Raw genomic sequence first — 24,302 nt, forward strand, 5'->3', positions numbered from 1 at the left:
AACCGGCTATCTCAGGACGCCTGGTTTCTACGTCATCCACCAGCTGGCACGCCCCTAGGAAATTTCTCTCTTTGAGTTGCATTACGCACTTCTGACCAGCAGAGGGCAGCAACTTCTTCGCACTTGGGACGACTGGAGGAGCGAGGAGCCTGTGCTTACGTATTGAGCATGCTCGAAGGAGGACCGGCCACCACTTCCTCTCTCCTGAGCGGGCAACTTTGATAATTTCCAGTAGTAAAGGTGGCCTGGTAAATTTTACAAGTGTGGAAAATACAATAACAGACTTTAAGATTTTAGGGAATATATTTTCTGCAGGGAATCCAATCCTAAAAAGCAGCCCAGATGCCTCAAATGCAACACATCGTAAAATAAACCCATCATCTCTGCCGTCTGGATTCTCTGCTCATTCTGTAACAACCCATTCAGGAAATCTTACCACCACTTTACAAATGGCCCAGTTCAGCTGTTATCCTTGGAGCCTCTCTTGTATCCTCAAATATCAAATCAGCCCCAAGGCTTGCGGGGTCCAAAGCGGAAATACCAGTCTATTCAGGTACTTCTGTCTTCGCTTCCAAAAGTACAGAAGTGCCTGTGGAAGCTTAACCCTATGGTCAAGAGGACACTTGGGAGCATCTTCTACGAAACACAAATATAACCATGACTTGTCCACATAGGAACCCCAGTTTTCTCAGAATGGCACAGACTCCTTAATATGGATCTTAAGTTACTCACAAGACCGTATTAAGGTCTGCTGCCAGCCCAGCAGTTTCATTTATCTCCCTCCCCACTTTACATTATGTTAGCCACCCGTGCTCACTGATTCACTTTGACCTTGCTCCCTCTCTTTTTCATCAGTCCCTGCTACCTGGCAATATAGTAACTTCTCTCAAATGGGAAAACTGTACTCCTGTGTCAAATTTTAGCTTAGATTTTTGCACTCTTCCTCTGCAGTTTACTACCACCCTATCCCTCTTCCCCGCCCCCATCTAACTCTAGATGGGGGATTAGTTTCCCCACCTTTGTAAATTACCCCCATCAAGCTCTTGTTTTTATGTTAATTTTATGTCAGTTGCCTATTGGTCGGCCTGTTCATAGACTCCAAGCTCGCTGAGGCAGAAATCATGATAACTGTTTTTTTCACCACTGCAACTCTCAATGACTCAAAACAAAGAAAGCAAAACAGCCAATGCATAGGAAATGAGTGAATGAATGAAGGAATTAACAGGCGATAAAGAGCTCAGAGTCTAATGAGGAAATAGGATCTAAACATAAATATACAACAGGACTGCACTGTGTAAGTGCCAAGAGAAATGCATAGCAGTTAGTGTTGTGACTTCTAACACCTCTCCACCAGGTATTGCACTAGGTATTGCAAAAAGGCTGTAAACCTCTCTCAATTCGTTTTTCTGCCTGTAAATAGGGATAATAATAATGTACCTACCCTGCTCACTATAGAAATGGTAGGAAGTTCAAATAAGATAAGTGAAAAACACTTTCTCTAGTATTCTTTGATTTCAAAGTCAGCATGAGATGTTAATGGGATAAAACTGTTCCCAAAACCCAGTGATAAATACAAGCCCGTGAATAGGAAATGTAATAGCCTTTACCTGGATTTGATTGGAAAGTTCTGCAAGAGCCCTATGCAGGACCCCTTTGTTTAGTATTTTCAGCTTTGGCTACACATAAAAATCACCTGAGGAACTTTAAAATCTGACGCCTTACCTGTGGTGATGAACACTGGGTGCTATACACAACTAATGGATCGTTGAACATTATATCAAAAACTTATGATGTACTATATGCTAGCTAAATGAACATAATAACAAAAAATAAACAAACAACCAAAAAATAAAATAAAATAAGATAATAAAATAAAATCTGATGCCTTAACAGCATCCCCAGACCAGCTAAATCAAAACTTTTCCCCGCAGTCAAGATGCGTGTAGATTCTCTGCAGGTGAATTGAATGAAAACAATTTGTCCAAAGCAATTAGTGAAAACAAGAAGCTGGACATCAGGACAGTGGAGTCAAAACAAAACTTATCTAAAATCAACTACCCCAGAAATGATTTCTCACAAATTTTAAATATGGGGTAGTTTTATAACACTTTGTGTGCTCATAAGAGATTTGCTTGTTTGGTTTTGAAATTGTTTTTTACTTTTTAGTTTTTTAAAGTTCTGGCTTGATTGTTAGCTGCTATCCACAATCTGCATGGTTTGGAAGAGAGAAAAGGTGATTTAGCCTATGTGTAAATGTTCACCATTATGGAGTTACTTTACCAAATTAACCTGTTTCACCTATTACCCAGAGAAGAAGACAAGTACGATGAGATTCCTCCCACCTACCTTCCACCCCACACAAATTCACAAAGTTTATTTGATCAAGGACTCATAGTTGGACTGTACTATTTTCTTTTTGTATAAAATTTGATCAAAGCAGCACAGGAAGTCAGGCATTGCTGGTCTCTGTCTCATGAAAAGCCCTGTCAAGTCAAAGTCAAGCATGTGCTAAGAAAACCCCTTTTCTATAAGGAGAAGAGACAAGCCTGGACGTGACTTAGTCTCCATGTCCACTCACACCCCCACCCCCAAAAGAAACAAAATTGTCCCTGCAACTCTCTGGATTTTTTTTTTTTTTAACCATCAACCCCCACCCCCCACCCCACGCACACATACGCATTATGTTAGTGTGTTTCTATTCCTTGCAATCAGTGAATCCCTGGAACAATATAAGTGTGCAATAATTGGTAGTTTGCTGAAATAAGTTACAAAGTAACTTGTGCCACATGCTCTGATTTTTATGGAAAACATGAACATTTATATGATTAGAAGAGAATCTGGATGTATAAATACTATGTGTTAATATCAGTTATCTCTTGAGGGTGAGTTAATGGCTTTTTAAAATTGTGTGAATTTTCATGTTATTGTAATGAGTGTGCATTGTTTTATATTTTTAGAAAGTAGAAACTTAATGAGGGAAAGGATTCTTATTGTTGATGATTTGGGTCATTACAAGATATCCTCATTTCTTAGACAGTTTAATATAGCACAAGGTGAGGAGCCTGGGTGCTAAAGTTACATTGTGTGAGTCTGAATCCTGGCTCTGCCACTTACTAGGTGTGTAGCATTATTAGGCAAGTTCTTTTATTATTTTTTTTTTTAAGATTTCATTTATTTATCTGACAGAGACACAGCGAAAGAGGGAACACAAGCAGGGGGAGTGGGAGAGGGAGAAGCAGGCTTCCTGCGGAGCAGGGAGCCCGATGCGGGGCTCGATCCCAGGACCCTGGGATCATGACCTGAGTCGAAGGCAGACGCTTAACGACTGAGCCACTCAGGCGTCCAAGTTCTTCCTTCTTAAAGAAAAAAAATCTGAAATTATTAGAATAGACTTACTGAAAAAAATGGAATTCGAAAGTTTGATGTATAAAGGTTTACCCAAAATCGTTTTATATAAAGGGCAGTACTGCAGGTAAAAATGCCATTGTATCAGTCGGCTTTTGCTGCATAACAAACCATCCTCAAATCTGGTGGCTTACATAGCAATCACTAATTCAGTCTGTAATTCTGCGAGTATGAATTTGGCCTGGGCTCAGCTGGACTTGCTCAAGCATCTGTAGTCAGGTGTGGGCGGCTTCATGGGTCTCACCCTCCAGCAGGCTACAGTAGGTTTGCTTTCCTGGCAGCTGTGCATGTTTCTGAGTGAGAGACTGTGTGAGAGAAACCCTCTTGCCTAGACTCTGGAACATAGATAGTACAGTCCAAGGCATGAAATGCTTATGATCTCAAGTACTTTGTCCTTTGCCTAAGATAGGATCAGGGTCTACTCCTATACCAGATGTGCACTGGAAGTCCCTAAAAGTGCCAGCCCCCAACAGTAGAGTAATAACAGTCCCAACAAGAAGAGTTCCATCACCCTTCGGCATTGATTTTATCAAACTGATAGAATGAGTGATGTCATCAGTATCACAACCACCACCATGATCATCATCATCACAGCTAAACTTTACAACAAACCTGCCCGTCGCTGTGGTAAGTGCTTTCTACAAATCACCAACACAGAATCTTTACACACTTAATACAATTATTAAATATTTTTACGGATGAGGAAACTATAATCTAGGGAAGATTTTAAAATATTGGCCCCGTGAAGGTAGCAATCCTATCTGTATTGTAAAAAGCTTCAAGCCTAGTGCCTAGCACATATTTCCTGAGTGAACAAATGAATGAGTTTTCCAAGGATACACAGCTGCTAATCAAGGAATTTAACCCAGTCATGATTCATTCCAGAGCTCATGCTCTGACTCACTAAAAATCCTCACTTTTCCTATGCATGTGGCCAAAAATTATAAAGGAAGAAATTTTAAGAGTTAAGAAAACGGGTGCTTATTTTAATTAGACTTTGCCTAAAAAACCAACTGGTAAAGTGGGAATCAGATCAAACTGGTAAGTGCTACCTTTTTAACAGGCTTGGAAAGATGTCAAAGCAGTACCAGCTTGGGCTAAAGTGGCAGGGCTGGGAGTCTTGCAGAAAGCAATTCACAATATGGCATGGCTGGTAGGAGCCAGGTGCTGGAGTCTGGTAATCTGAGTGTCAGTCTTGGCTCTGTAACCCTGCAGAACTTGCCTAGTCTTTTTAAACCTCAACTTCCTAATCTGTAGTGTAGAAGTATAATGATATGGAGAATCTGTGTGGAGTAAATGAGATAATGGCAGTGTCATACTAAGGCACTAATGGCACTGTCGTAGTGACTGACCTATAGTAAGTGCTCAATAATATATCCTTTTTGGAGACCATGATCAACACATCAGTTATAATATGCCTGGTTTAGCCTGATGAGGGCTGTAAAGCTGCACTTGGAAGCAAGAACTTATAACTTCCTTGAATGAAGGGCAAACAGAGTCCTGGACCTAAGAGGAATATTCATATAAGAGTATGAATAAAAACTGGAGAATAACTTGGCCCCATCTCTGGGAATGAAGTTTTTGTTTTGTTTTGGGGTTATTAACATGATTGATTTCAGCTCCTCTTCAATGTACTACCCTTACAAGCAATTCATATACATAAACATTTGATTCAGCTTAAAACAAAGATTTCAATATAGTATCCTCTTAAAATATTCTAATGATAAAATTCACTCTAGATATGAATTGTTTACTGAGATACAAATTTGCTTCTCTTTAAGATGTATTTATTTATTTTAGAGAGAGAGAACAGGCTATTAGGGGGAGGGGTAAAGGGAGAGAGACAGAATCTCAAGCAGACTCCCAATGAGTGCAGAGCCCTATGCAGGGCTTGATGTCATGACCCTGAGATCATGACCTGAACCAAAATCAAGAATCTGATACTTGGCCCTGAGATCATGACCTGAGCCAGAATCAAGAGTCTGATGCTTAACCAACTGAGCCACCCACACATCCCTGTAATTTCTTTTGTCAGTAGGAATAATTAAAAGATCTTCAGTACAAACTAATTATTTGAAATAAATATGTTTAGTTTGTGAATAGTTTTTTGGAGGGGGCAGGAAATGCATGTTTAAAGTTTGCCTGATGATTTTGGGAAATGAAACAAAAAATCCTGAGCAGAATACTAATGTATCAACCTGCTATTGGTTGATGCCGACTACATGTAATTCACAAATATGTCAACAGATGGCAACTGTGAGCTTTAAATTTCTCAAGTTTTGCTTTAGCCCAAAATACTGCAGGGATGGCAAGAATAAAAGCACCTGTTTATTGATGGTTAGTTTTTAACCTACAATCCTTCAAAAAAGTACCTGGCATCAATTTTTAACTCTGAAAGTTCTTCCTACTTGCGTATTAGTTTGCTGAACTAACGGATGTGCACCATGCTTACACTGAGGAAAAACAATAATAGAGTACAATATATTTTATTGAATATACTAGATGTTACATTTTGCAAACTACAGCTGTTCCTAAAAATCCATAGAAATGAAGTCATTCAGATGTATCTGTCTGTAAGTTAAAACCCAGCTGCTTTAATAAGGTTATGTTTTATTGGTAGTGAAACTCTGCCCCATAGGATTAATGAGGTTGAAACTAGCAGTTGAAAGCTTGTTTTTCAGAGAGCTGTTTCCCTCTAACAAGCTAATGTGTCTTTTCAGACCCCACTAACAAACTCGTTAAGTATCCCTGCAGAAGCCTGGACTCCAGGTCAACTGATACGGCTCTAGCCTATGAACAAGCAAGACCCTGCATTCCTTACCTGAGATAAGGAGCCCAAGACCCCATCCATTTTATACTGGCTCTCAGAGCATGCCCACAGTCCCTTCTCCTTGTCCTAAGATAACTTTCTGATATCAGGGGCTAAATTTTGCCTTGCTGGTGTAAAGTCTCCACCCCAAAGTGAAAGTGGGATGTTTGTTATGTATACTTTTGCTCAATGCACATGCTCCATCTTTCTTCATGAATGGTCATCAGTTTTCCTGCCCTTTTCATCAATATGTATGTAATCTCAACCCCCATGATTATAAAAAACTTGTTCTCTCCCCCTTCAGGGAAGTGGATTTGAGACTTGTCCTTCGGTCTCCTGGTTTGGCTGCCTCTTAAGTAGACCCTTTCCTTGCTACATACCTGATGTCTCAGTGACTGGCTTTACTGGGCGTCCATCAGGAAGACAGATTTGGGTTTGGTTACAGTAGTCCTTAAAGTCAGGTCCCTGGGTATCATCAGCATCACCTGAAATGTGGTTAGAAATGCAAATTCTCAGGCCCCAATCCTAGGCTAACTGAATCTGAACTCTGGAGATGGAGCTCAGCAATCTGTTTCCCAAACCTTCCAGGTGATTGTAAACCTGCGAAATTTGAGAACCAGTGCCTTTAAAGAAACTTGAAATACAGGAGAGACCTTCTGAACTGGTCACTTTTATTCAGGTATAACTGACATAAATGCAGTAATAATTGTAGTTGATTATTTCTTTCATGTGACTTAGTGTTCACACAGTAAAGTTTGCAAAATAAGGAACATAAAATAGTACACAATTTACATAGACTCAGAGAGGAGGAATGCCAGTGCTTAATTTCCACACATTGGTTAAACTGAATGAAAAATTTCAGTTTATGTACCCTTCTGGATGGTACTGAAAGGGATAACATTATGGTAAATTGTACACAGGAACTTAACTAAACTAACAAAATTAAGTCGAAGTATGATTATTTCGAAGGAGTATCAAACAATCTTCAGGAAGGAAGGAAAGCAATTCCCTATAAAATGGGTATTATTCTTATTTGTATTAACACGTGAACATATTCTATTCTCTCTCAGGCATCGTTAAACCCTCCTGCAATTCTGTTGCTGAAATAAGAGGCACAACAATTTAAATTAACAACACATAACACCCAGGCCACATTATCATTTGTAAATAAGAGAAGGTATGCAAAAATTGTTTATCACTGTGATCATTTTATCTTAAACACTACTTTGCCTCAGTTACCTTCCTACCTGAAAATTTTTTTATTAATTTTTGTATTAGTTCAGAATTTCTCAAAGAACATATAAACTACTGGTTCCCACGAAGAGGCAGTGTTCGTTCAACTTCTTCAGTCTAGAGGCATCCTTTCTTCTTGTTCATAATGTATACAGAGTTTTTACAGTGCTAATAAATGGATTATTTGTTCATAATGTATAAAGAGTTTTTACAGTGCTAATAAATGGATTATTTGTAAATCACATTAGGTACTTATGAGGGAAATAACAAGAGCAAAAACACATAAACAATCATTATATTCTCACTCTCTAACACTGGAATTGTTTGTATCTTTTTCACTTTTGTGGTAACCAGATACAATAATAGTTCAAACACCTTAATCTTTATGCTTTATACATATATACATACATACACACACACCACATCTTCTTTATTCATCTATTGATGGACAGTTGGGTTACTTCCACAATTTGGCTATTGTAAATAATACTGCTATAAACATAGGAGTGCATGTATCTCTTTGAATTAGTGTTTTTGTATTTTGGGAGTAAACATCCAGTAGCACAATTAGTGAAATAGGTCAGTCAGAGAAAGACATGATTTCACTCATATGTGGAATTTAAGAAACAAAACAAATGAGCAAGGGAGAAAAAGAGAGAGAGGGTAAGAGAGAGAGAAAAAACAAGAAACAGACTCTTAACTATAGAGAACAAACTGATAGTTACCAGATGGGAGGTGGTGGGGGGGGATGGGGGAAATAGGTGATGGGGGTTAAGGAGTGCGCTTGTGATGCTGAGCACTGGGTGATGTCTGTGGTGTGTGGAATTGCTGAATCACTATGTTGTATACCTGGAAATAATATAACACTGAATGTTAACTGTACTGGAATTAAATTTTTTTTAAAAAAGAAAGAAAAAATAGTAAAATAGTGTGTATATGTGTGTGCGTGTGTAGTCTTGAGAACTACTGTTGTTGGGAAGGAGTAAAGGAGGTATAAGATGGGGGTAGGGCTACTTTCTGAAGCTATGATATCATCTTTATAGAAGTTACTGTCCTGAAAACTAGGGTTCGTATTTCTTCTAAGGCCCTACTTCCTTCCCCATTAGACTCTCTCTCTCTTTTTTTTTTAAGATTTTATTTATTTGGCACATAGAGAGAGATAGTGAGAGAGAGAGCACAAGCAGGGGGAGCTGCAGGCAGAGGGAGAGGGAGAAGCAGGCTCTCTGCTGAGCAAGGAGCCCTAAGTGGGGCTCAATCCCAGGACCCTGGGATCATGACTTGAGCTGAAGGCAGACCCTTAACCGACTCAGCCACCCAGGCGCCCCCCCAACTAGACTTTACTGCAGCAAAGTTTCAACATCTTTTGAAAGGTTTTCAAATCCAAGGAATCTAGCCAGGAAAATTAACCATGGTGTTTGCAAGAATACCTATGGACATTCTCATTTACTTCCATCTGCCTTTAGCTCACTGCAGAACAAAAATAGAAAACCATTTCTTTTTTTTTTCTTTGACTATTACCTTAAAGCTGTAATTTAATAAACCACCTGCTAGCTGCAGAGTTTGTGTGGGTGTGAATTCACAGATCCTTGACACTAAATACATTCCAAAGAATGTGGTATGGAAAGTTTGAGGGTGGAAATTAGATAAAAACGAAATTTAGACGTGGTACATTTTGATACACAATTTACTCTCAAGTCATTAAACAAAAATGCATATTAATGGATCATATCCTAGATTCCCTCTCATGGCCACAGGAGGCTTTTAATACCCCTATGCTTTGGAAATTATTACAATAATGAATTCATCCTTATCCAGTGGCAAAGGGGACTTTCCCAGTTGTGAAAGAACGTAACAGCGAGCAGAACTGTATAAGAGAAGATACTACATAAAAGACACAATTTCTCAATAAAATAAAAATCCAGACCTCCAAGAGTCACATTGAAAGGAGATTTCCTCATTGAGAAGGACCAACGCCTAATGAAATCTTCCCTTGACATCTCTTGTGATTCCTGCTGTCATGTACATATCAGCTTTAGAGTGACACAGACAGTGTCAGCTCCCTTGAATAAAACCTCTTCCTCCAATGTTCTTGGCACAGATGAGTAGGCTAAGCTAGAGATTGAAAAGAAGAAAAAGACAGATACTACAAGAAATGAACTTATCTGATAAATAAAGGCAAAATTTTGTTCATGACAAAATTAGTTTTCTGTACAGCTTACTGATCCAATCCCCCCGAATGAAACCCAGGGAAAAAAATAATCTTGCCTCAGTTTCTCGCTTACAGCTCCCTGACTGTCTCCAGTGACCTCATAGATTTTCCAGCCTCTTTACATTCAAGGTATGGAGAGCTCCTGTTTTCTCTTTAGTTGTCTGGGATCCTTCTTTTGCATTCCCGTTTCCAGCTGGAGCACATGCCTGTTTGCTGGTGACTAACATTTTTGTTGAAGCTGCTTTTGTCACTCGCTGCTGCCCGCTTGGTGACCAAGGCTGGATTTCACCAGCTGATTCAGGGGTAAGGAGCCCTGTTAAACAAATCCTAGTGCCTAGTGCGAGGTGAGTGGCTGTAGCTATCAAAACTTGACAACTGCAGAGGTAAAGTCTCAGGTTCAAATGCAGGAACCAGAAACTGAAATCAAAGCACTGCCACAGAACCAGAAATTTGGATCTGAAATCAGAAGAAGCAGAACAAATAAAGGACAGCGGTTCCTTTAGGATGGAGTTGTGGTTTTATGGACTTGAGGATATATAAGTTGCATGATTTGATTGAATGGCTCTAAGATTCATGGGTACAGCAAGGAATGACCTTACCTTTCAGGTGAAATATTAACAATGTCTTACCACATTATCCACATTCAGATTAAATAAATGATATTAATATGATAGAGGGATATTCACATTTATAGATGATGCACATTATAATAACACTTGATAAATGGTTTTCACCTGCTGCACTGCCATCCTTTTGGCTGACAGGTAGCAATAGGCTAATATAACCACTACTTACTCTATCATGACTTGGAAACAAATTTCCTCCCAGCAATTTGTTTTATTTTAGAAGACCTAGATCCTTTTAAATTAAACTTAATGTTTTTTTCTCAGAGATCGATGTAAAAATGTTGATATAATAAGAAGATAGAAAAGACACAGAAGTCCAGATCTCAAAAGATATTTTAGGCATTAATGAGGGGAGTGCACATCTAGACAGCATAGGGCCCTTAGAGTACATTTGTATGAATAAGACTGATTGTTACCTCTTTCCTTGGCTGATTGGCAATGAGGGACAGAGTGGGGGATGGTAGAGACCCCACAAAGGAACCTGTAGCTTTTCTTTCCTGAGCAATGATCTTGGAGAGCCCAAGGAATATCTTCCAGCCCTCCATCTGGATTGTGAAATGACATTAGAGGACCTCTGTCTTAGTGAGTAGGTGAGGACAAATATCCTCACTGATAAATAACAAGGAGCAGTCATGAGTCCTGATTCCTTGAGGTTAGTCAAACACTTGATGCAAATTTGACAAGATTTTAGGACTTTCTGTGAAGCTTCAGCCAAATTCTAGAGTCTCTCTGGCAATTTTCAGTAACACAATACATTTTGGCTTTTGAGGTAGGGCTTGCAATAATTTATTATGTGGCTAAGAGATTAGAGCCTCTGGGTGTTAATGAAGAAAAAAAAAAAAACTTCAAAAATCAATAGTCCCTAGTCTATGTGAAGGAAAGTTTAAAGATGGAACCTAGTTCTTCAGGATTTATGGTTAAATGAAGGCTATGTGCCTATAAATAGTTAATGTAGACACTATTGAACTATTAAAATATTGAAATCCATTTGTTTAGATCTAGAATTTAACTTTTTACAATATATTTCTTGGGAAATACATTCCTAGTAAAAGACTCTTGTATTCAGTAAATATTTTTCCTGGCGAAAAAAATAATAAAAAACCAAACTTTTGTATAATTTTACTAGGCATCCACATATCAAGCAATTCCTGAATCAGTTTCCTCTGTTCTGAGTAACTCACAACCTGTGATTTATGGTTTTGGAATAATTGAATTTCTTGGCTGTCACATACTTTGAGTAAGAAATATTACATATGTTTCCAGAAAAATGATTTAAGGAAGACAAGAATGAAGTAATGCCAAGTTCTGAAACTTTATTTGGGAAACTGTGTTCTAACCAAATGGCACTTAAGATGCTCTATCTTAATTTCTGGAACGTGTTTGCTAAATAATCTTTGAAAATGTAGCCTTGGACATACGGTTTCTAAACATGCCACTTTTGAGCTTAAGTCAGTGAAAAAAGTGGAGGGCAGCTGACTGTTGTTCCCACCTTCCCAAGCATAAGAAATGCAGAATTTTTCATTGATGCATGGTAATAGGGTGAGTAAATTTCTTCAAAAATAGAAGTTATACAACATCTCATTTTACCTGTCAAACATAAAATATTTAGTTATTTAGTAGAATATTTCCATGAACAGAATTTTTTTAAAACATGAAAACTCTAACACCTTTAAACTTCACTATGGATTTGGCCTACATTGCATTTTTGCTAGTTTTTCTTTGTCCATGGATTTAACTGTTTCATCAGCTTCAAATTCCATGGAGAGTTTACTGATTTTTTTCACATTTTATTATAATGATACTTGGTTGACTGAGGGTTAAGGATAGTTGCCCTCTCTGTGGTTTTGACTAGCATTGACCCATAACACTTTCTGAGGTGCTGTTGTCCCTATTTGGCTATTCAACACTTGGAATGTGGCTAGCTCAGTTCAACTGCGAAACTGAGTATTTAATTTTGTTTTGATTAATTTATATATACATTTAATCACACGTGGTTAGGTTAGTGGCTACTGTATCAGATAATATAGGCAGACCCTAGAATAGTGAGTTTATGATTCTGAGCAATTCAAGTCTACATTTGTAAGTAGCATTAACATTGGCCGCTCCGGATTGTGTTCACGGGTTTTCCTCAGTGGCTCTCAATTAGGAGGCAATATTTACCTGCCAAAGAGATAGGTGAAAATTTGTTAGGACATTTTTGTTTGTAACACCCGGGGAATCTTCCTGACATTTAGTAGAGGGAGTACTAGAGATGCTTAATGGCCTAAAACGCATAGGGCAGTCTGCACAATGAATTACCGTCCACCCCAAAAGCCAGTAGCAATAATTTGACAAGCACAAGGTTAGCAGAGTTCTCTGAATATTGTGGTTTCATCTCTGAGATCCCCTGCAACTTCAGTCCTATCTATAGCTAAATCTGTCTCCTACAACGTGCATCTTATTAACTCCCGCCTCCGCGGGACCTCCCTTTCTCATGTTCGTTTTGTCCTGCATCTTCACCCACTCCCTCTCTACATTTGAACACACTTTCATCCTTCCTGTCTCGGAAAATACCCTGTATGAATTCCACATCCACTAGCTGGGACTCTCTCTGCCTTTTCATTCACAGCATCCTGTCCCCTGCCAATCTCAGAACCTAGCGGGGGAAACTATTTCTTCTATCACAATGAAAAGAGAGTTCACACCATATGCAGTTTCAAAGCACACCATTTTATTACACAGACATATCAATAGAGTCATCATACCACGTTCCACTTCTAAACAATTGTGTATGTGTGTGTGTGTTTAAACACACACGTTTAAAAATTTCCAAGCAGAGCCCACTTTTATTCTTCTATGCTTATAATAACTTCACCTTTTGTAGCACACCATCACACTAGTGTCACATATTTTTTTCCTAATTTACTTTCCCCCAAGGGTAGGCTCATACCAAAACTATAATGTGGTCACTTAAAGTATTCTAGTTCATAGTTCATTTACCGTGAAAATTAAATTTTCAGGTACTTGAACAATGTCTTCCTAACATCCCCTACTTATCTCAGAAAGAATCATTCTACATCCCAAATAAATCCCTCTAAACAACTGAGCCCTGAAAATATTGGGTTAAGAGAACTACATTTAAAGACATATCTATATCTGGTTATATACACAGTAGACTATTTGGATAATTGTCATGATTGCATCTCTTCTTAACTCTATATCGAAGCAGTGATATGCCCACTTTTGTCCTTTGATGGGTGATTTCATAAATTATTTCAAAAGGCATTAAAACATCTTACTGATGTATTAGAACTCTGTATTATACAAACATGTCTACAAAGAAATGCCACCTAAAATTAGTCAGTGGTTATTCCTTCAGTACAAAACTACACCCTTGTGTAAATTCAGTAGAGCCATATATATATATATATATATATATATATATACACACACAAAATATCTGCATCATATAGTTTAGATTTTCAGTGATAAAGCCTATGCCTGTTTGTGGCATCAAAAGAATAGTGATAATGTTGATTCACTATTTGAGGTTGCATTTATGGGCAACTTCTGTTATCTACTGGATAATGAAGTTATTCATATGAGTTAGGAGACTTCAAACACTACACCAAACAACCATAGCCCAGCTATTTCTTTTGACTGTCTACAGCCAGAATTTTTTTATGAGTCGACTTAAATAGGGTAAGTGATGATCACGATGCTCTAAAACGAGAAGACCTTCAGATTTCCATTGAGTGGAGTTATTATTTTGTTATCATAATTAAAACCCATATTTTGTTTCTAAATGATAACATGTTCTCATCCTGAATATTCAAGGTTGAATTTACCTGTGGTTCAATAAGTAACTCATAAAAATGAGCTGAAAATTGATTAGCTTTGGGGAAAAATAAAAGTATACAATACAGTGAGAACCACATATTTTAAAATAGTAGATTTTTTTTTATCTGTTACCAGAGGTTGTATTGTCATAAATATTTTCAAAGACCATGCTATTTTCTTGCCTATTCATATTGTCATAGATGGCTATTTTAACATTTCATTATGGAAGAGAAGGATTGAATCTAACTGTATAAATGTAAGCCTATCTTTTTATTTCCTTCTACAAAGAACTCTTCCAGGTTCTTTGGATATATGTATTCTTAAAAATGGTCTGTCTGTATTATTTCACATAAATTTTAAAATTTTAAAAAGATCTAAATTAAATTCTAGCAAAGTGAATTATAACTTTACCTTTTGGGTATACATCATCTGTCCTTTTATATAATTTAATTGGGCTGCAAAGTATTTGAAATGTAATTATCATGAAAATCACAAGTCATTATGTCTGTATTTATAAATGTGGAAGTATGTGATTTTAAAGTTGTTATGTTTATAAATCAGTATTAATCATTGTTATTACATAAATACCATAGTAGTAAAATAGCCAGATAAGTAATCTATCTTTATACTACACTATTCAGATCACTCAACTCCATAAAGATCAGTCACAATGATATTTACACACAGCAGACATAATAAAAAGAATAAAAATGAACAAATTTAGTAGAAATCAAACGTGTGATTTTGTGGACATATAAAAGCCTTGAAAAATTGCTTTCCCATCTCTTTGGGAATAGAATCTTGATAATACCCCAAGAGCATTACAATTTCTTTTTGATTACCTATTTACATTCATGAATGTTATAAATATATGCTGTATATATTTTTATATTTACAGTATATATACACACACATACACACATACTATATTTTATTCTTAGGCTTATTCATGAACATGCAGATCAATCTGCACGGTATAATCAAAACATATTTATTTTCTTTGAGGATATTCATTTATAACTTTTCACCCTGTGCAAAAATGCAAAAATATCATACAGATTAGTATGGTCTCTCTCTAAAAAAAAATTTCTTTTTTATGCTTTAGGGTTTTTTGTCATTTACAAATAAATTATGAAATATAATTCATTCACAAATTGGAAATAATTATAATGTTTTTACAACAAGGCATTACCGAGGTTTTGAATTGTGGTATTCTTGAAGTCATTGTCTTTCAAAACAAAGACATCAATAAATTACTGTTATTTCTTGATATTTGCACTTTTGATTACTTATAAGAAATATGTCATTACAAACCTAATACTCATGCTAGTCAAATAGTGTTTTTGTAGAATATTAATCTTTCTGTTTATTCCTTTTTTTTTTTTCCTGAAAAGTCTTTAGAACAATCTCGAAAGTCTGTTCAAATTCCTGCACCAGAACATTTCTGGAAGGTTCTCACCTCCCCCCACCCCAAAAAAAAGCTGAAGAAATAACTGAGGCAAAACTGAGGGAGAATGATTATACTGGGTGCTCACAATAGATAAAAACAAATGCAAGAACTGTTTTAATTTTATCCCCTACTCCTTTGGTATTTCCTGTCCTCATGAAAATCCTAAAAAATGTTCAGTTCTTTAAAACATTGATTATACTCTTCCATTAAATATCAGTTGTGGTCCTCCATTGCTCATGTTGTCTGTCATTTCCTGTTAGGAAAATAAGATGAATTAGTTAAAATTTACTTCCAGAGTAAGATACTGATTTGGTTAATGGGTTTGCAAAACAAATTTCAAGCCACTGAAAAACTTGCTGAGTTTTGGGGAAGGACAAGGATTGATATTGTTGTTGCATTTGAGAAAATGAAATTTCATGGCCAAAGTCTTCTACACACAGAAACACTTCAATCTGTCCCCAGTCCCTTGAGTCTCTCCTTTTGTTTCTCAACTTTATTTTGGAAAGACCTCACCTAGAAAGAAGAAGATGGTTAAATGCCTACTTTTTTCCCCCTTGCATTGGCCTCTCTGCTGAGCGTGTCAACAAAGTGCCAACCTAGTCTAGGGGTTACCTCATTCTATAGAAAAATGTGTGGCCTTTTCGCGGAGAAATGAAATAGACCCACAATGGGATCACTGCGTATATGTAATGGTGGGTCACAAATAAATCACAGTGGGGAAGGTTGGTTTTCACGACACTATCACACATATAGTAAAAAAAAAAAAAAAAAAAGCCCAACCAAACAAATAGTAAAACCTGTTAATATGTTTCTTAAGGGATCAATTTAAGGATGGTAATAAGAAAAACTACATGGAAGGCAAATGAAAATTTAGATAGAAAGGATGAACTCACATAAGTTCCATTTGTAATTTGAGAAAATGTTAGTTTAAGAAAAATTAAGATGTTTTGAATTCATACATTTTATTGAACATTAAACTCCTCCCTAAATATTAAAATGTAATGAGATGTGAAGCCCATTCACATTTATCATGGTTAGTGTGCCTTATTATAAATAATATTTAGGCAAAACGATCTAAAAATCTTTTCACACTTGAACAAGCCTATTAGCAAAAGTGTAGTAAAGAAAATTCAAATCCAAATTATTGCTCATTTATCTCAAGTCTATCAGTTTATATTTGATTTCTGCTCAGGAGAATTAGAACTGTTTGCTTTTAACTTTAGAAATTCTTCCCAAATATTTATTTGAAAAACGAAAAGGTATCCATGCCCTATTTTGAATCTCTTCTCTTAGAAAATTCAATATAGGAGATGAAATAGAATAAAGATACTTGCTTCTTGTTTTGGCTGGTTTGGCAATTTGCTTAGGAGGAGGATCTGTGAGGGACTGGAAGGTAGAAATTGGCCTGGTTTTTGAACTTTGCTTTTGAAAATGTTGTTGTCTTTTGAAAGATGTGGTAGAATTTCTTCCAAGAAAATTTGGAGAAAGGAGACAATAGGCACTGGGGCCGTGTCCCATTCTCACATCAAGATCTGTCTTCCCACGGGGCGCCTGGGGGGGCTCAGTCATTAGGTGTCTGCCTTTGGCTCCGGTCATGATCCCAGGGTCCTGGGCTCCCTGCTCGTCGGGAAGCCCTGCTTCTCCCGCTCCCACTCCCCCTGCTTGTGTTCCTGCTCTTGCTGTGTCTCTCTCTGTCAAATAAGTAAATAAAATCTTTAAAATAAAAAAAAGATCTGTCTTTCCAGGCAAAGTGCCTGGCCCCTTCCAGGTCCTAAGGAGTTATCTCATTCCTGGGTACCCATTATACCTCCCAAGTAAGGTGCCGAGGAAAGCCTAGAAACTCACACTCCTTTAGGGTAAAGACTGACAGAACGTGAAGAAGGTCCTTTGGAGCCAGCAGCCTGCTTCTACGGCCTGGTGATGGTTCAGTGACTGGCTCACTAGGCGTGCGCACAGTAAAAGTAAGTGTGGAGACACAGTGGGGTTGTCGGGCTGAGGTTAATTTCATAGGCAGGAAACCTGATTTGAGGCTTCATTCAGGAACTCACTATGGGGGGCAAGTTAAATAGAAACAATTCTTCAAAAATGATCTTTAACAAAATTTACTCATATAGCTTTTTCTATTCCTCACAATAGTATAAAAATAATTTCCTAATGAACTGACAGAAGTAAGATTCTTAGGTGCTTGTACTTCTAAAATGAATTTGCATTCAAAAAGTAGCTTAAAAACCATAAAAATTAATCTAATGTAGGATATTTTATTGCAGGATTAAGAAAAAAATCTAGGGGCGCCTGGGTGGCTCAGTCGTTAGGTGTCTGCCTTCGGCTCAGGTCATGATCCCAGGGTCCCTGGATCGAGCCCCACATCGGTCGGTCTCCCTGCTCCGCAGGAAGCCTGCTTCTCCCTCTCCCACTCCCCCTGCTTGTGTTCCCTCTCTCGCGGTCTCTCTTTCTTTCTGTCAAATAAATAAATAAAATCTTTAAAAAATAAATCTAGTTTTTAAAAAGCTTACAGAAGAAAAGCATTTTCCTAACTAAATTCACACTCTTATGGACACAGGAAAATCAAGGGTAGGAGAAAAGAGCAAAATTAGGTTTTAAATGCATTAGCATTTTTAGTTTATTTGCAAATAGGCATGTCCAATTTGGCAAGAAGAATATACTCTAAATTTGGGCAGGACCAAATGTGACTATTTGCAAGTGGATATACTTTCTGCCATTGGGCCATAGTATCAATGTGACTTTCTGCATTTCCAATTATATTGTTTAACCAAAGCGAGAATGGCGACTATTTATTTTTAGCAGCCCAAAGTATAGGAAATAAATGTGAAATGTATCACATCAGATAATCTTGTAAAAAGACAACTCTCATACAGCATTTTTACTGTATTAGTGTCAAACTTATGTTATCTGCTCATGCAGTTTTGGCACGAGGGAGATACAGTTTGTCTTCATCAGACACACCTATTAAAAACAAAACTCTGGTCTGTGAATGATGTTATTGAGTCAGAATCATGATGTAGCAGAAAATAAGGGAGTCATGAATCATCCAAACAGAAATGTGTTTGGATGCTTATAGGAGGCTGAATATTTTAAATACTCAACCACATTTTAAGCTGCAAGACTCTGCCATGTAGGTTTATGTTGGGTCCTCAAAGTAGTTCTCATGAAAGAGATACTTTGAGGAGAAACAGACATCACAGCATCAGTCCAGACTGATCTGCTGACATCATGCCTTCCTAGGAAGAGGCATTGCTTCCCGAGGTGACATTACAACATGGTAACTCCCTAGAAATCAGCGTACCTTGTAGGTAACTCTGGTGTCGGGGGCACCACCGGGCAGCTGGGCAAGTCGGTTATTTCAATAGCCCTCAATCTCTAATATAAATATAACAATCATATAATAAATATTGCACAAACATACACACAAAAAAACGAAATCACAGTAGTATAAAAATAGAGCACAAATGAGCCACTATCCAAATACATAATGGTAATCTCTTTTTAACAACCCATTTCTTTAAATTATCAGGCCTGCTAACAGTACTATAATTTTTTTTTAAGAACATGTGTATATCTGTTTCAAATTGCCTTTTTCATGGAGCAGTTTAAGGATATCTACTCTCTTTATTTGAATGTATTGATTGCGTACAAAATGGAAACACTTAAAACTATGGAATAAATAGTTTTTCTTCCAAATAACATTCTGAAGAAAAATGCAGTAGTAACTCTTTTGCTACTGTGTCTTCTATTCTGTGGTTGAGCAGTTTTATTTCCATGATGTCAAGTGAAATATGATGTGGCCCTTATCTTAACCAGGTTAGTTTACGGATGTTTTATCTTTTCCTTCATAGATCCAGTAACAGGAGCTGAATTAAGAAATATGTGCAAAATGCAATAGAAACACAGACCGCTCACTCTATCGTTTGTCCTTCAAGCAATAGATGTTACTTCCTGTTTGAATGAGTGTCATGAAACAATTATGCAAGAATATTATTTAAAATATAGGCAAAGCTACCAAAATATGCATGAAGTTTAGATGAGAATTTAATGAAGCTTTATGTGGACTGTAATATCTGCCCCGGTAGGCAAGGCTTTTTGTTGCCTTATTAAAAGGTCCTTTTATGCTTCAAAATCTAATTTACATAATCAAATGCATCTGCTTACAAGCACAGGAGGTGAGCTAGAAAGGGGAATTCATCAGATTTCTACAACTGGCACTATTGAGTTGAGAGGGTATTTAGTTCGTGTTTTTCCTCTGTACAACACATAAAAATCCATATTTATAAGGCATTCAATATTTTATGGAATGCTATTTTAGGAACTGGGTTTTGGTATAGATAGAGAGCTCTGAAATTATTGAAAATAGGTGTACCCCAAATAGCAGAGAAAAAAAATAAAAAATTCCTATTCTTAGCCCACTAGGGCCAAAGTTTTAGAAAATCCAATTCCTCAAATTCTCGTCTAAAGCTGCCAGATGCCTGACCAAGATTTGACTGCAGCCTTCAAGCCAAGCTAGCAGTGAACAGAAGAGCTACAAAACTCACTTTCTCAGCCATTTCATGAGAGTGGTGCAGAGAATGCTCCCTTTCAGAGAACATCCTCCTCTGTTCATAGCTGGCTAGTCGACAAGTGAGCCAGGAAGAGAGGGTGCAGCCGCCGATCCCGATGCACGCAAGGGACATGGAGGCGAGATGCAGAGGATAGAGGGAAGAGGTCTTCTTTGTCACTGCCCGAAGGAACTGAAAATTCAGGATGCCCCCAATGAGCCCACAGATGCAGCAGGCAGAGAAAAGGATCATCTGATAAGGAAAAGAAAGGGAGTGTCAAAGTCGAGGAAACAAAGCTGACCAGGACACAGGGCACTGTCCTGGCTGCACCTCAAGAATAGCTGAGCTACACTAAAGGCAAGAAACTTTGGGTGCTTCTCAGAGGACAGGAGCTAACCTTTCACCAAGTTTCTGGGCAATCGGACTCAATGGAAAGAGCGCAGACCACAGTGTTTTGGAATTAATCGCTGACTGTATGAAGGCCAGGGATACATCTTTTGAAAATGCTGAAATAAGCAAAACTTGTCTTCAAGGTAGATTCAGATTTAAATAATATTTACTTACTATCTATCATGTGCTTACTATGCTAGGAACTTGAACAGATACTATCTCAATTAACCCACCCACCAAACCTCTGAGAGAAATCGTAATATACATTTTGGACAATGAATGGTGAGCAGGTAATATTCAAGTGTAGGGACTGAATCCAGATTTTCTGACTCTAAATCCAGTTTCACTATGTTAATCCCCCTAAAATATCTAAATATCTTCTCATTGAACTGTCATGAGTTCCACCAAACTGCAGATCTTTATACCTCTCTAGCTAAATGATCCTGGGGAATTTGGTTACTTCTCTTTTTCATTCCTAGGAGTTTTATTGTGTATCGATTTCCCCCCAAAGGAGAGTTAAGGGACCCCCTGTGAACTGGCCCTTTATATTACAAATCTTTTGTTACTCTGTGGCACCACAGTGAAGAATACACAGTAGACATTCCAAAAATACTGTCTGGTTGTTTTGGCGAAACACAGGATGTGGCTTTGCTTTTGATCCTATTATTGGTTTGATCTGGGTCTCTGTTAAGAGACCTCGGGGGTTTTATTCTACCTAAATATCATAAATGTAACTGAATATTCCAAAAGCTTTAATGATTTTATTTTGTATTTGCATTTTGTCTAAATTCCCCCATGGGCTTTCCTTATACTTTAGAGTGTGATACTAATTTAATTATCTACACTTATTTCCATTTTTCTCCAGAACATGGTCTCCACTACAGTCCTCTCTCTTGCCAATCCTACAACTTGTTCATTCCCACCTCAATGATATTTTCCATTTCCTGGAAATGATATTGCTTCTTTCTTGGACTCCTAGATGGAAGGCCCAAAGGCAGTCCTAACTGCTTCAGAAAGCCTTCCTGGATTTGTTGATCTCCTCCTTTGGTATAATTCCATCGGGCAAACACCGATGTAACTTAATTTAGCATTTAATTTTACACTATTGGGAATTATTTGCTGTTGACATTTAGCTGAGTTTAGCAAGCATTTATTGAGCACCTAGCATCTGTTAGGCTTTGAGTGAGGCAGCTGTTGGCATTACAAAAGAATAGCTCAGAGTTACTGCCCTTGAGTACTCTGCAGTCTTGTGTGAGAGAAGATACCCACATTTCAACATGGATGGCAAATATTAAGAAAGAGGGATGAGGGGCGCCTGGGTGGCTCAGTCGTTGGGCATCTGCCTTTGGCTCAGGTCATGATCCCAGGGTCCCGGGATCGACCCTCTCATCGGGCTCCCTGCTCCACGGGAAGCCTGCTTCTCCCTCTCCCACTCCCCCTGCTTGTGTTCCCTCTCTCGCTGTGTCTCTCTCTGTCAAATAAATAAAATCTTAAAAAAAAAAAAAAAAGAGGGATGAATTGGTTGCCCTTGGAATAAGGAGGAGAATGTAGCCCAGCCAGGGGTTTCAGACAGGACTTCCCTGATACCATGTCATCTAAACTAAGTGCATACAGTTTCCAGAAAAGGGTAAGGCCACAGATACCTGAAATAGCATGGTGGGCAGAAAGAACTACAAGTAGTTTGTTTTGTTTCTCTAACTTAATTCAGCATCTTTACTGTGTCTGTCTCACAGTATTTATCATCAAGACTGAAAATCCAATGATGGATGAATATATATTTTTATGGTTGATTAAACATAATGCTGAATATCAATGACCAAATAACTGAATCATCCCAAGTGGGAAGCTGTTGCCTCCAGTTTCACAAAGAATCAATATTCTACCTTTAAAGTATATTCAGATAGCATGCAGTTTCTTGGGAAATATTTTGGTGTTGACTCATTCTTAGAAAATATGGGAAAATGTTACATTCTAGCCTTCAAGTAATGAATACTATTTAAGAAAGTAAATGACAAATTATTTGACTATTATTAGAAAACATGTAATCTCTCCTGATATTAGTCTCATTCCTTCTTGAAAGGCATGACACTTCATTAATGTGTGCAAATAGAACATTCTCACCTAGGAATTGAAATATTAAAATCTATACCCACATTTATAACCATATATGATTTTCAAATCTCACCAGACTAGAGAATTTAGACTCCAGAGATATTTGGAGTGGAGAAATTATCATGCAATTTGATTGAAGGATAGAAAATTCTTGAGAGCTAAATGTCATCTACGGGAATATCAGAGTGTAAAAGAAGTTAAAGTGAATGGTAGTTATAAAAAGTTCAGCTCTTATGATTTTTTTAAATAACTCTTAAGAGAATTAGAAAGACAGAAAAAAGACACTAGTGCCTTTTTAAAAATTCTTTCTCTTCCCTTCTCCTATGAACTGAATATTTGTGTCCCTCTAAATACAAATGTTGAAGCCTAATCCCCAATACTATAGTATTTGCAGGTGGGATCTTTGGAAGATAATTAGGTCAGGAAGGTGGAGTCCTCATAAATGAGGTCAGTGTCTTTATAAAAGAGATTCTAGAGAGTTTTCTTTCCCCTTTTGCCAAATGAGGACACAGTCAAACATTTGCAACCTGGAAGAGAACCTTACCAGAACCTAGCTACACAAAATGGGTCCCTAGTCTGGGTCCAGCCTCCAGCACAGTGAAAAATAAATTTCTGTTGTTTATAAGCCACCCAGTCTATGGTACTTTGTTATAACAGCCCAAAGAGATGAAGACATCTCCCTTCCCTTTCCTTCCCCTGTTCCCTTTCTGCTCTGCCTCTCCCTATTTTCCTCTCCCTCCCTCATTCTTTCTTTGTTTGCCCGTCCCTCCGTCCTTCCTTCCTTCCTCTCTCTCTCTCTTTCTTCTAAGTTCCAAGAAATTGTTATTATATAGCCATAAAGACGCCAGTAAAATAAAAGTAGAGAGAGAATGAAGGCCATGTCTAAAAAGTGATGGAAGATTCACAGATGCAAATTACAAGCCTCCCAAAATCTGTATCTAATGCTTTCCCTTTATGTAACTTTAAAGAATTCCATCTCGCATGTCTAAGGCAATGGGTGCTTCATTTTTTGGTCACAAGAGCTATCCTCACAAAAAAAGATGTGATTCAAAACAGTAGTTAAACAAAAATAACTAATAATCCCATCCATGCCCTCCTCAGATAACTGGCTTCCCCCTGGAAAACTCTTTTTAGGATCAAAGACCACTTTCTAGGGTCCAAGTGTAGTATTAATTTTGCCAACTTATAAAGGTCTATGATCTTGGGGCGCCTGGGTGGCTCAGTCGGCTGAGCGTCTGCCTTCGGCTCAGGTCATGATCCTGGGGTCCTGGGATCCACCCCACATCGGGCTCCCTGCTTGGTGGGGAGCCTGCTTCTCCCTCTGTCTGCTGCTTCCCCTGCTTATGCTCTCTCTCTCTGTCAAAAATAAATAAAAATCTTTAAAAAAAAAAAAGGTCTATGAACTTTCCTATTGCACACAAAAAAATAAACAATGCTTTTCCCCTCTTTTGAACTCTCAAAAAAACATCATGGAGGGAAGTGGGGAACCCACCCTTCAGCATACAGAAGTTCTCCTCCAGCCATTATCAGAGTTAACTGGAAGTATGTTCCATACCCCGGAAACCCATGACAGTACTGAAAAACATCTGAAAACACTTATGTTTGTGTTCACAGTAATAAAATAAATTAAATAAAAAAAAATCATTGGGAATTAACGGTAACTATAACAACCCAGCTGTTCTGCTGCATTGAAAAATTG

General features: G+C 37.7%; 1 protein-coding gene across 2 annotated transcripts in view; it reads right to left on the reverse strand.

Annotated features, from left to right (window-relative positions):
* Positions 1-15,744: 15,744 nt before the first annotated feature.
* TMEM196 (transmembrane protein 196) overlaps positions 15,745-24,302 on the reverse strand; it is a 48,435-nt gene continuing 39,877 nt past the window's right edge. For both annotated transcript variants that reach the window (XM_028117360.1, XM_028117352.1), the window contains exons 3-4: positions 20,099-20,353; positions 15,745-15,804 (exon numbers count right to left, since the gene is read on the reverse strand). In XM_028117360.1, the coding sequence (XP_027973161.1) occupies positions 15,745-15,804; positions 20,099-20,353 (315 nt within the window). The remainder of the gene's footprint in view (positions 15,805-20,098; positions 20,354-24,302) is intronic.

This window comes from Eumetopias jubatus, unplaced genomic scaffold (assembly GCF_037043125.1).
Source record: "Eumetopias jubatus isolate StellerSeaLion01/CBP00866 unplaced genomic scaffold, mEumJub1_p1.0 scaffold_14, whole genome shotgun sequence".
Lineage (NCBI taxonomy): Eukaryota > Metazoa > Chordata > Mammalia > Carnivora > Otariidae > Eumetopias > Eumetopias jubatus.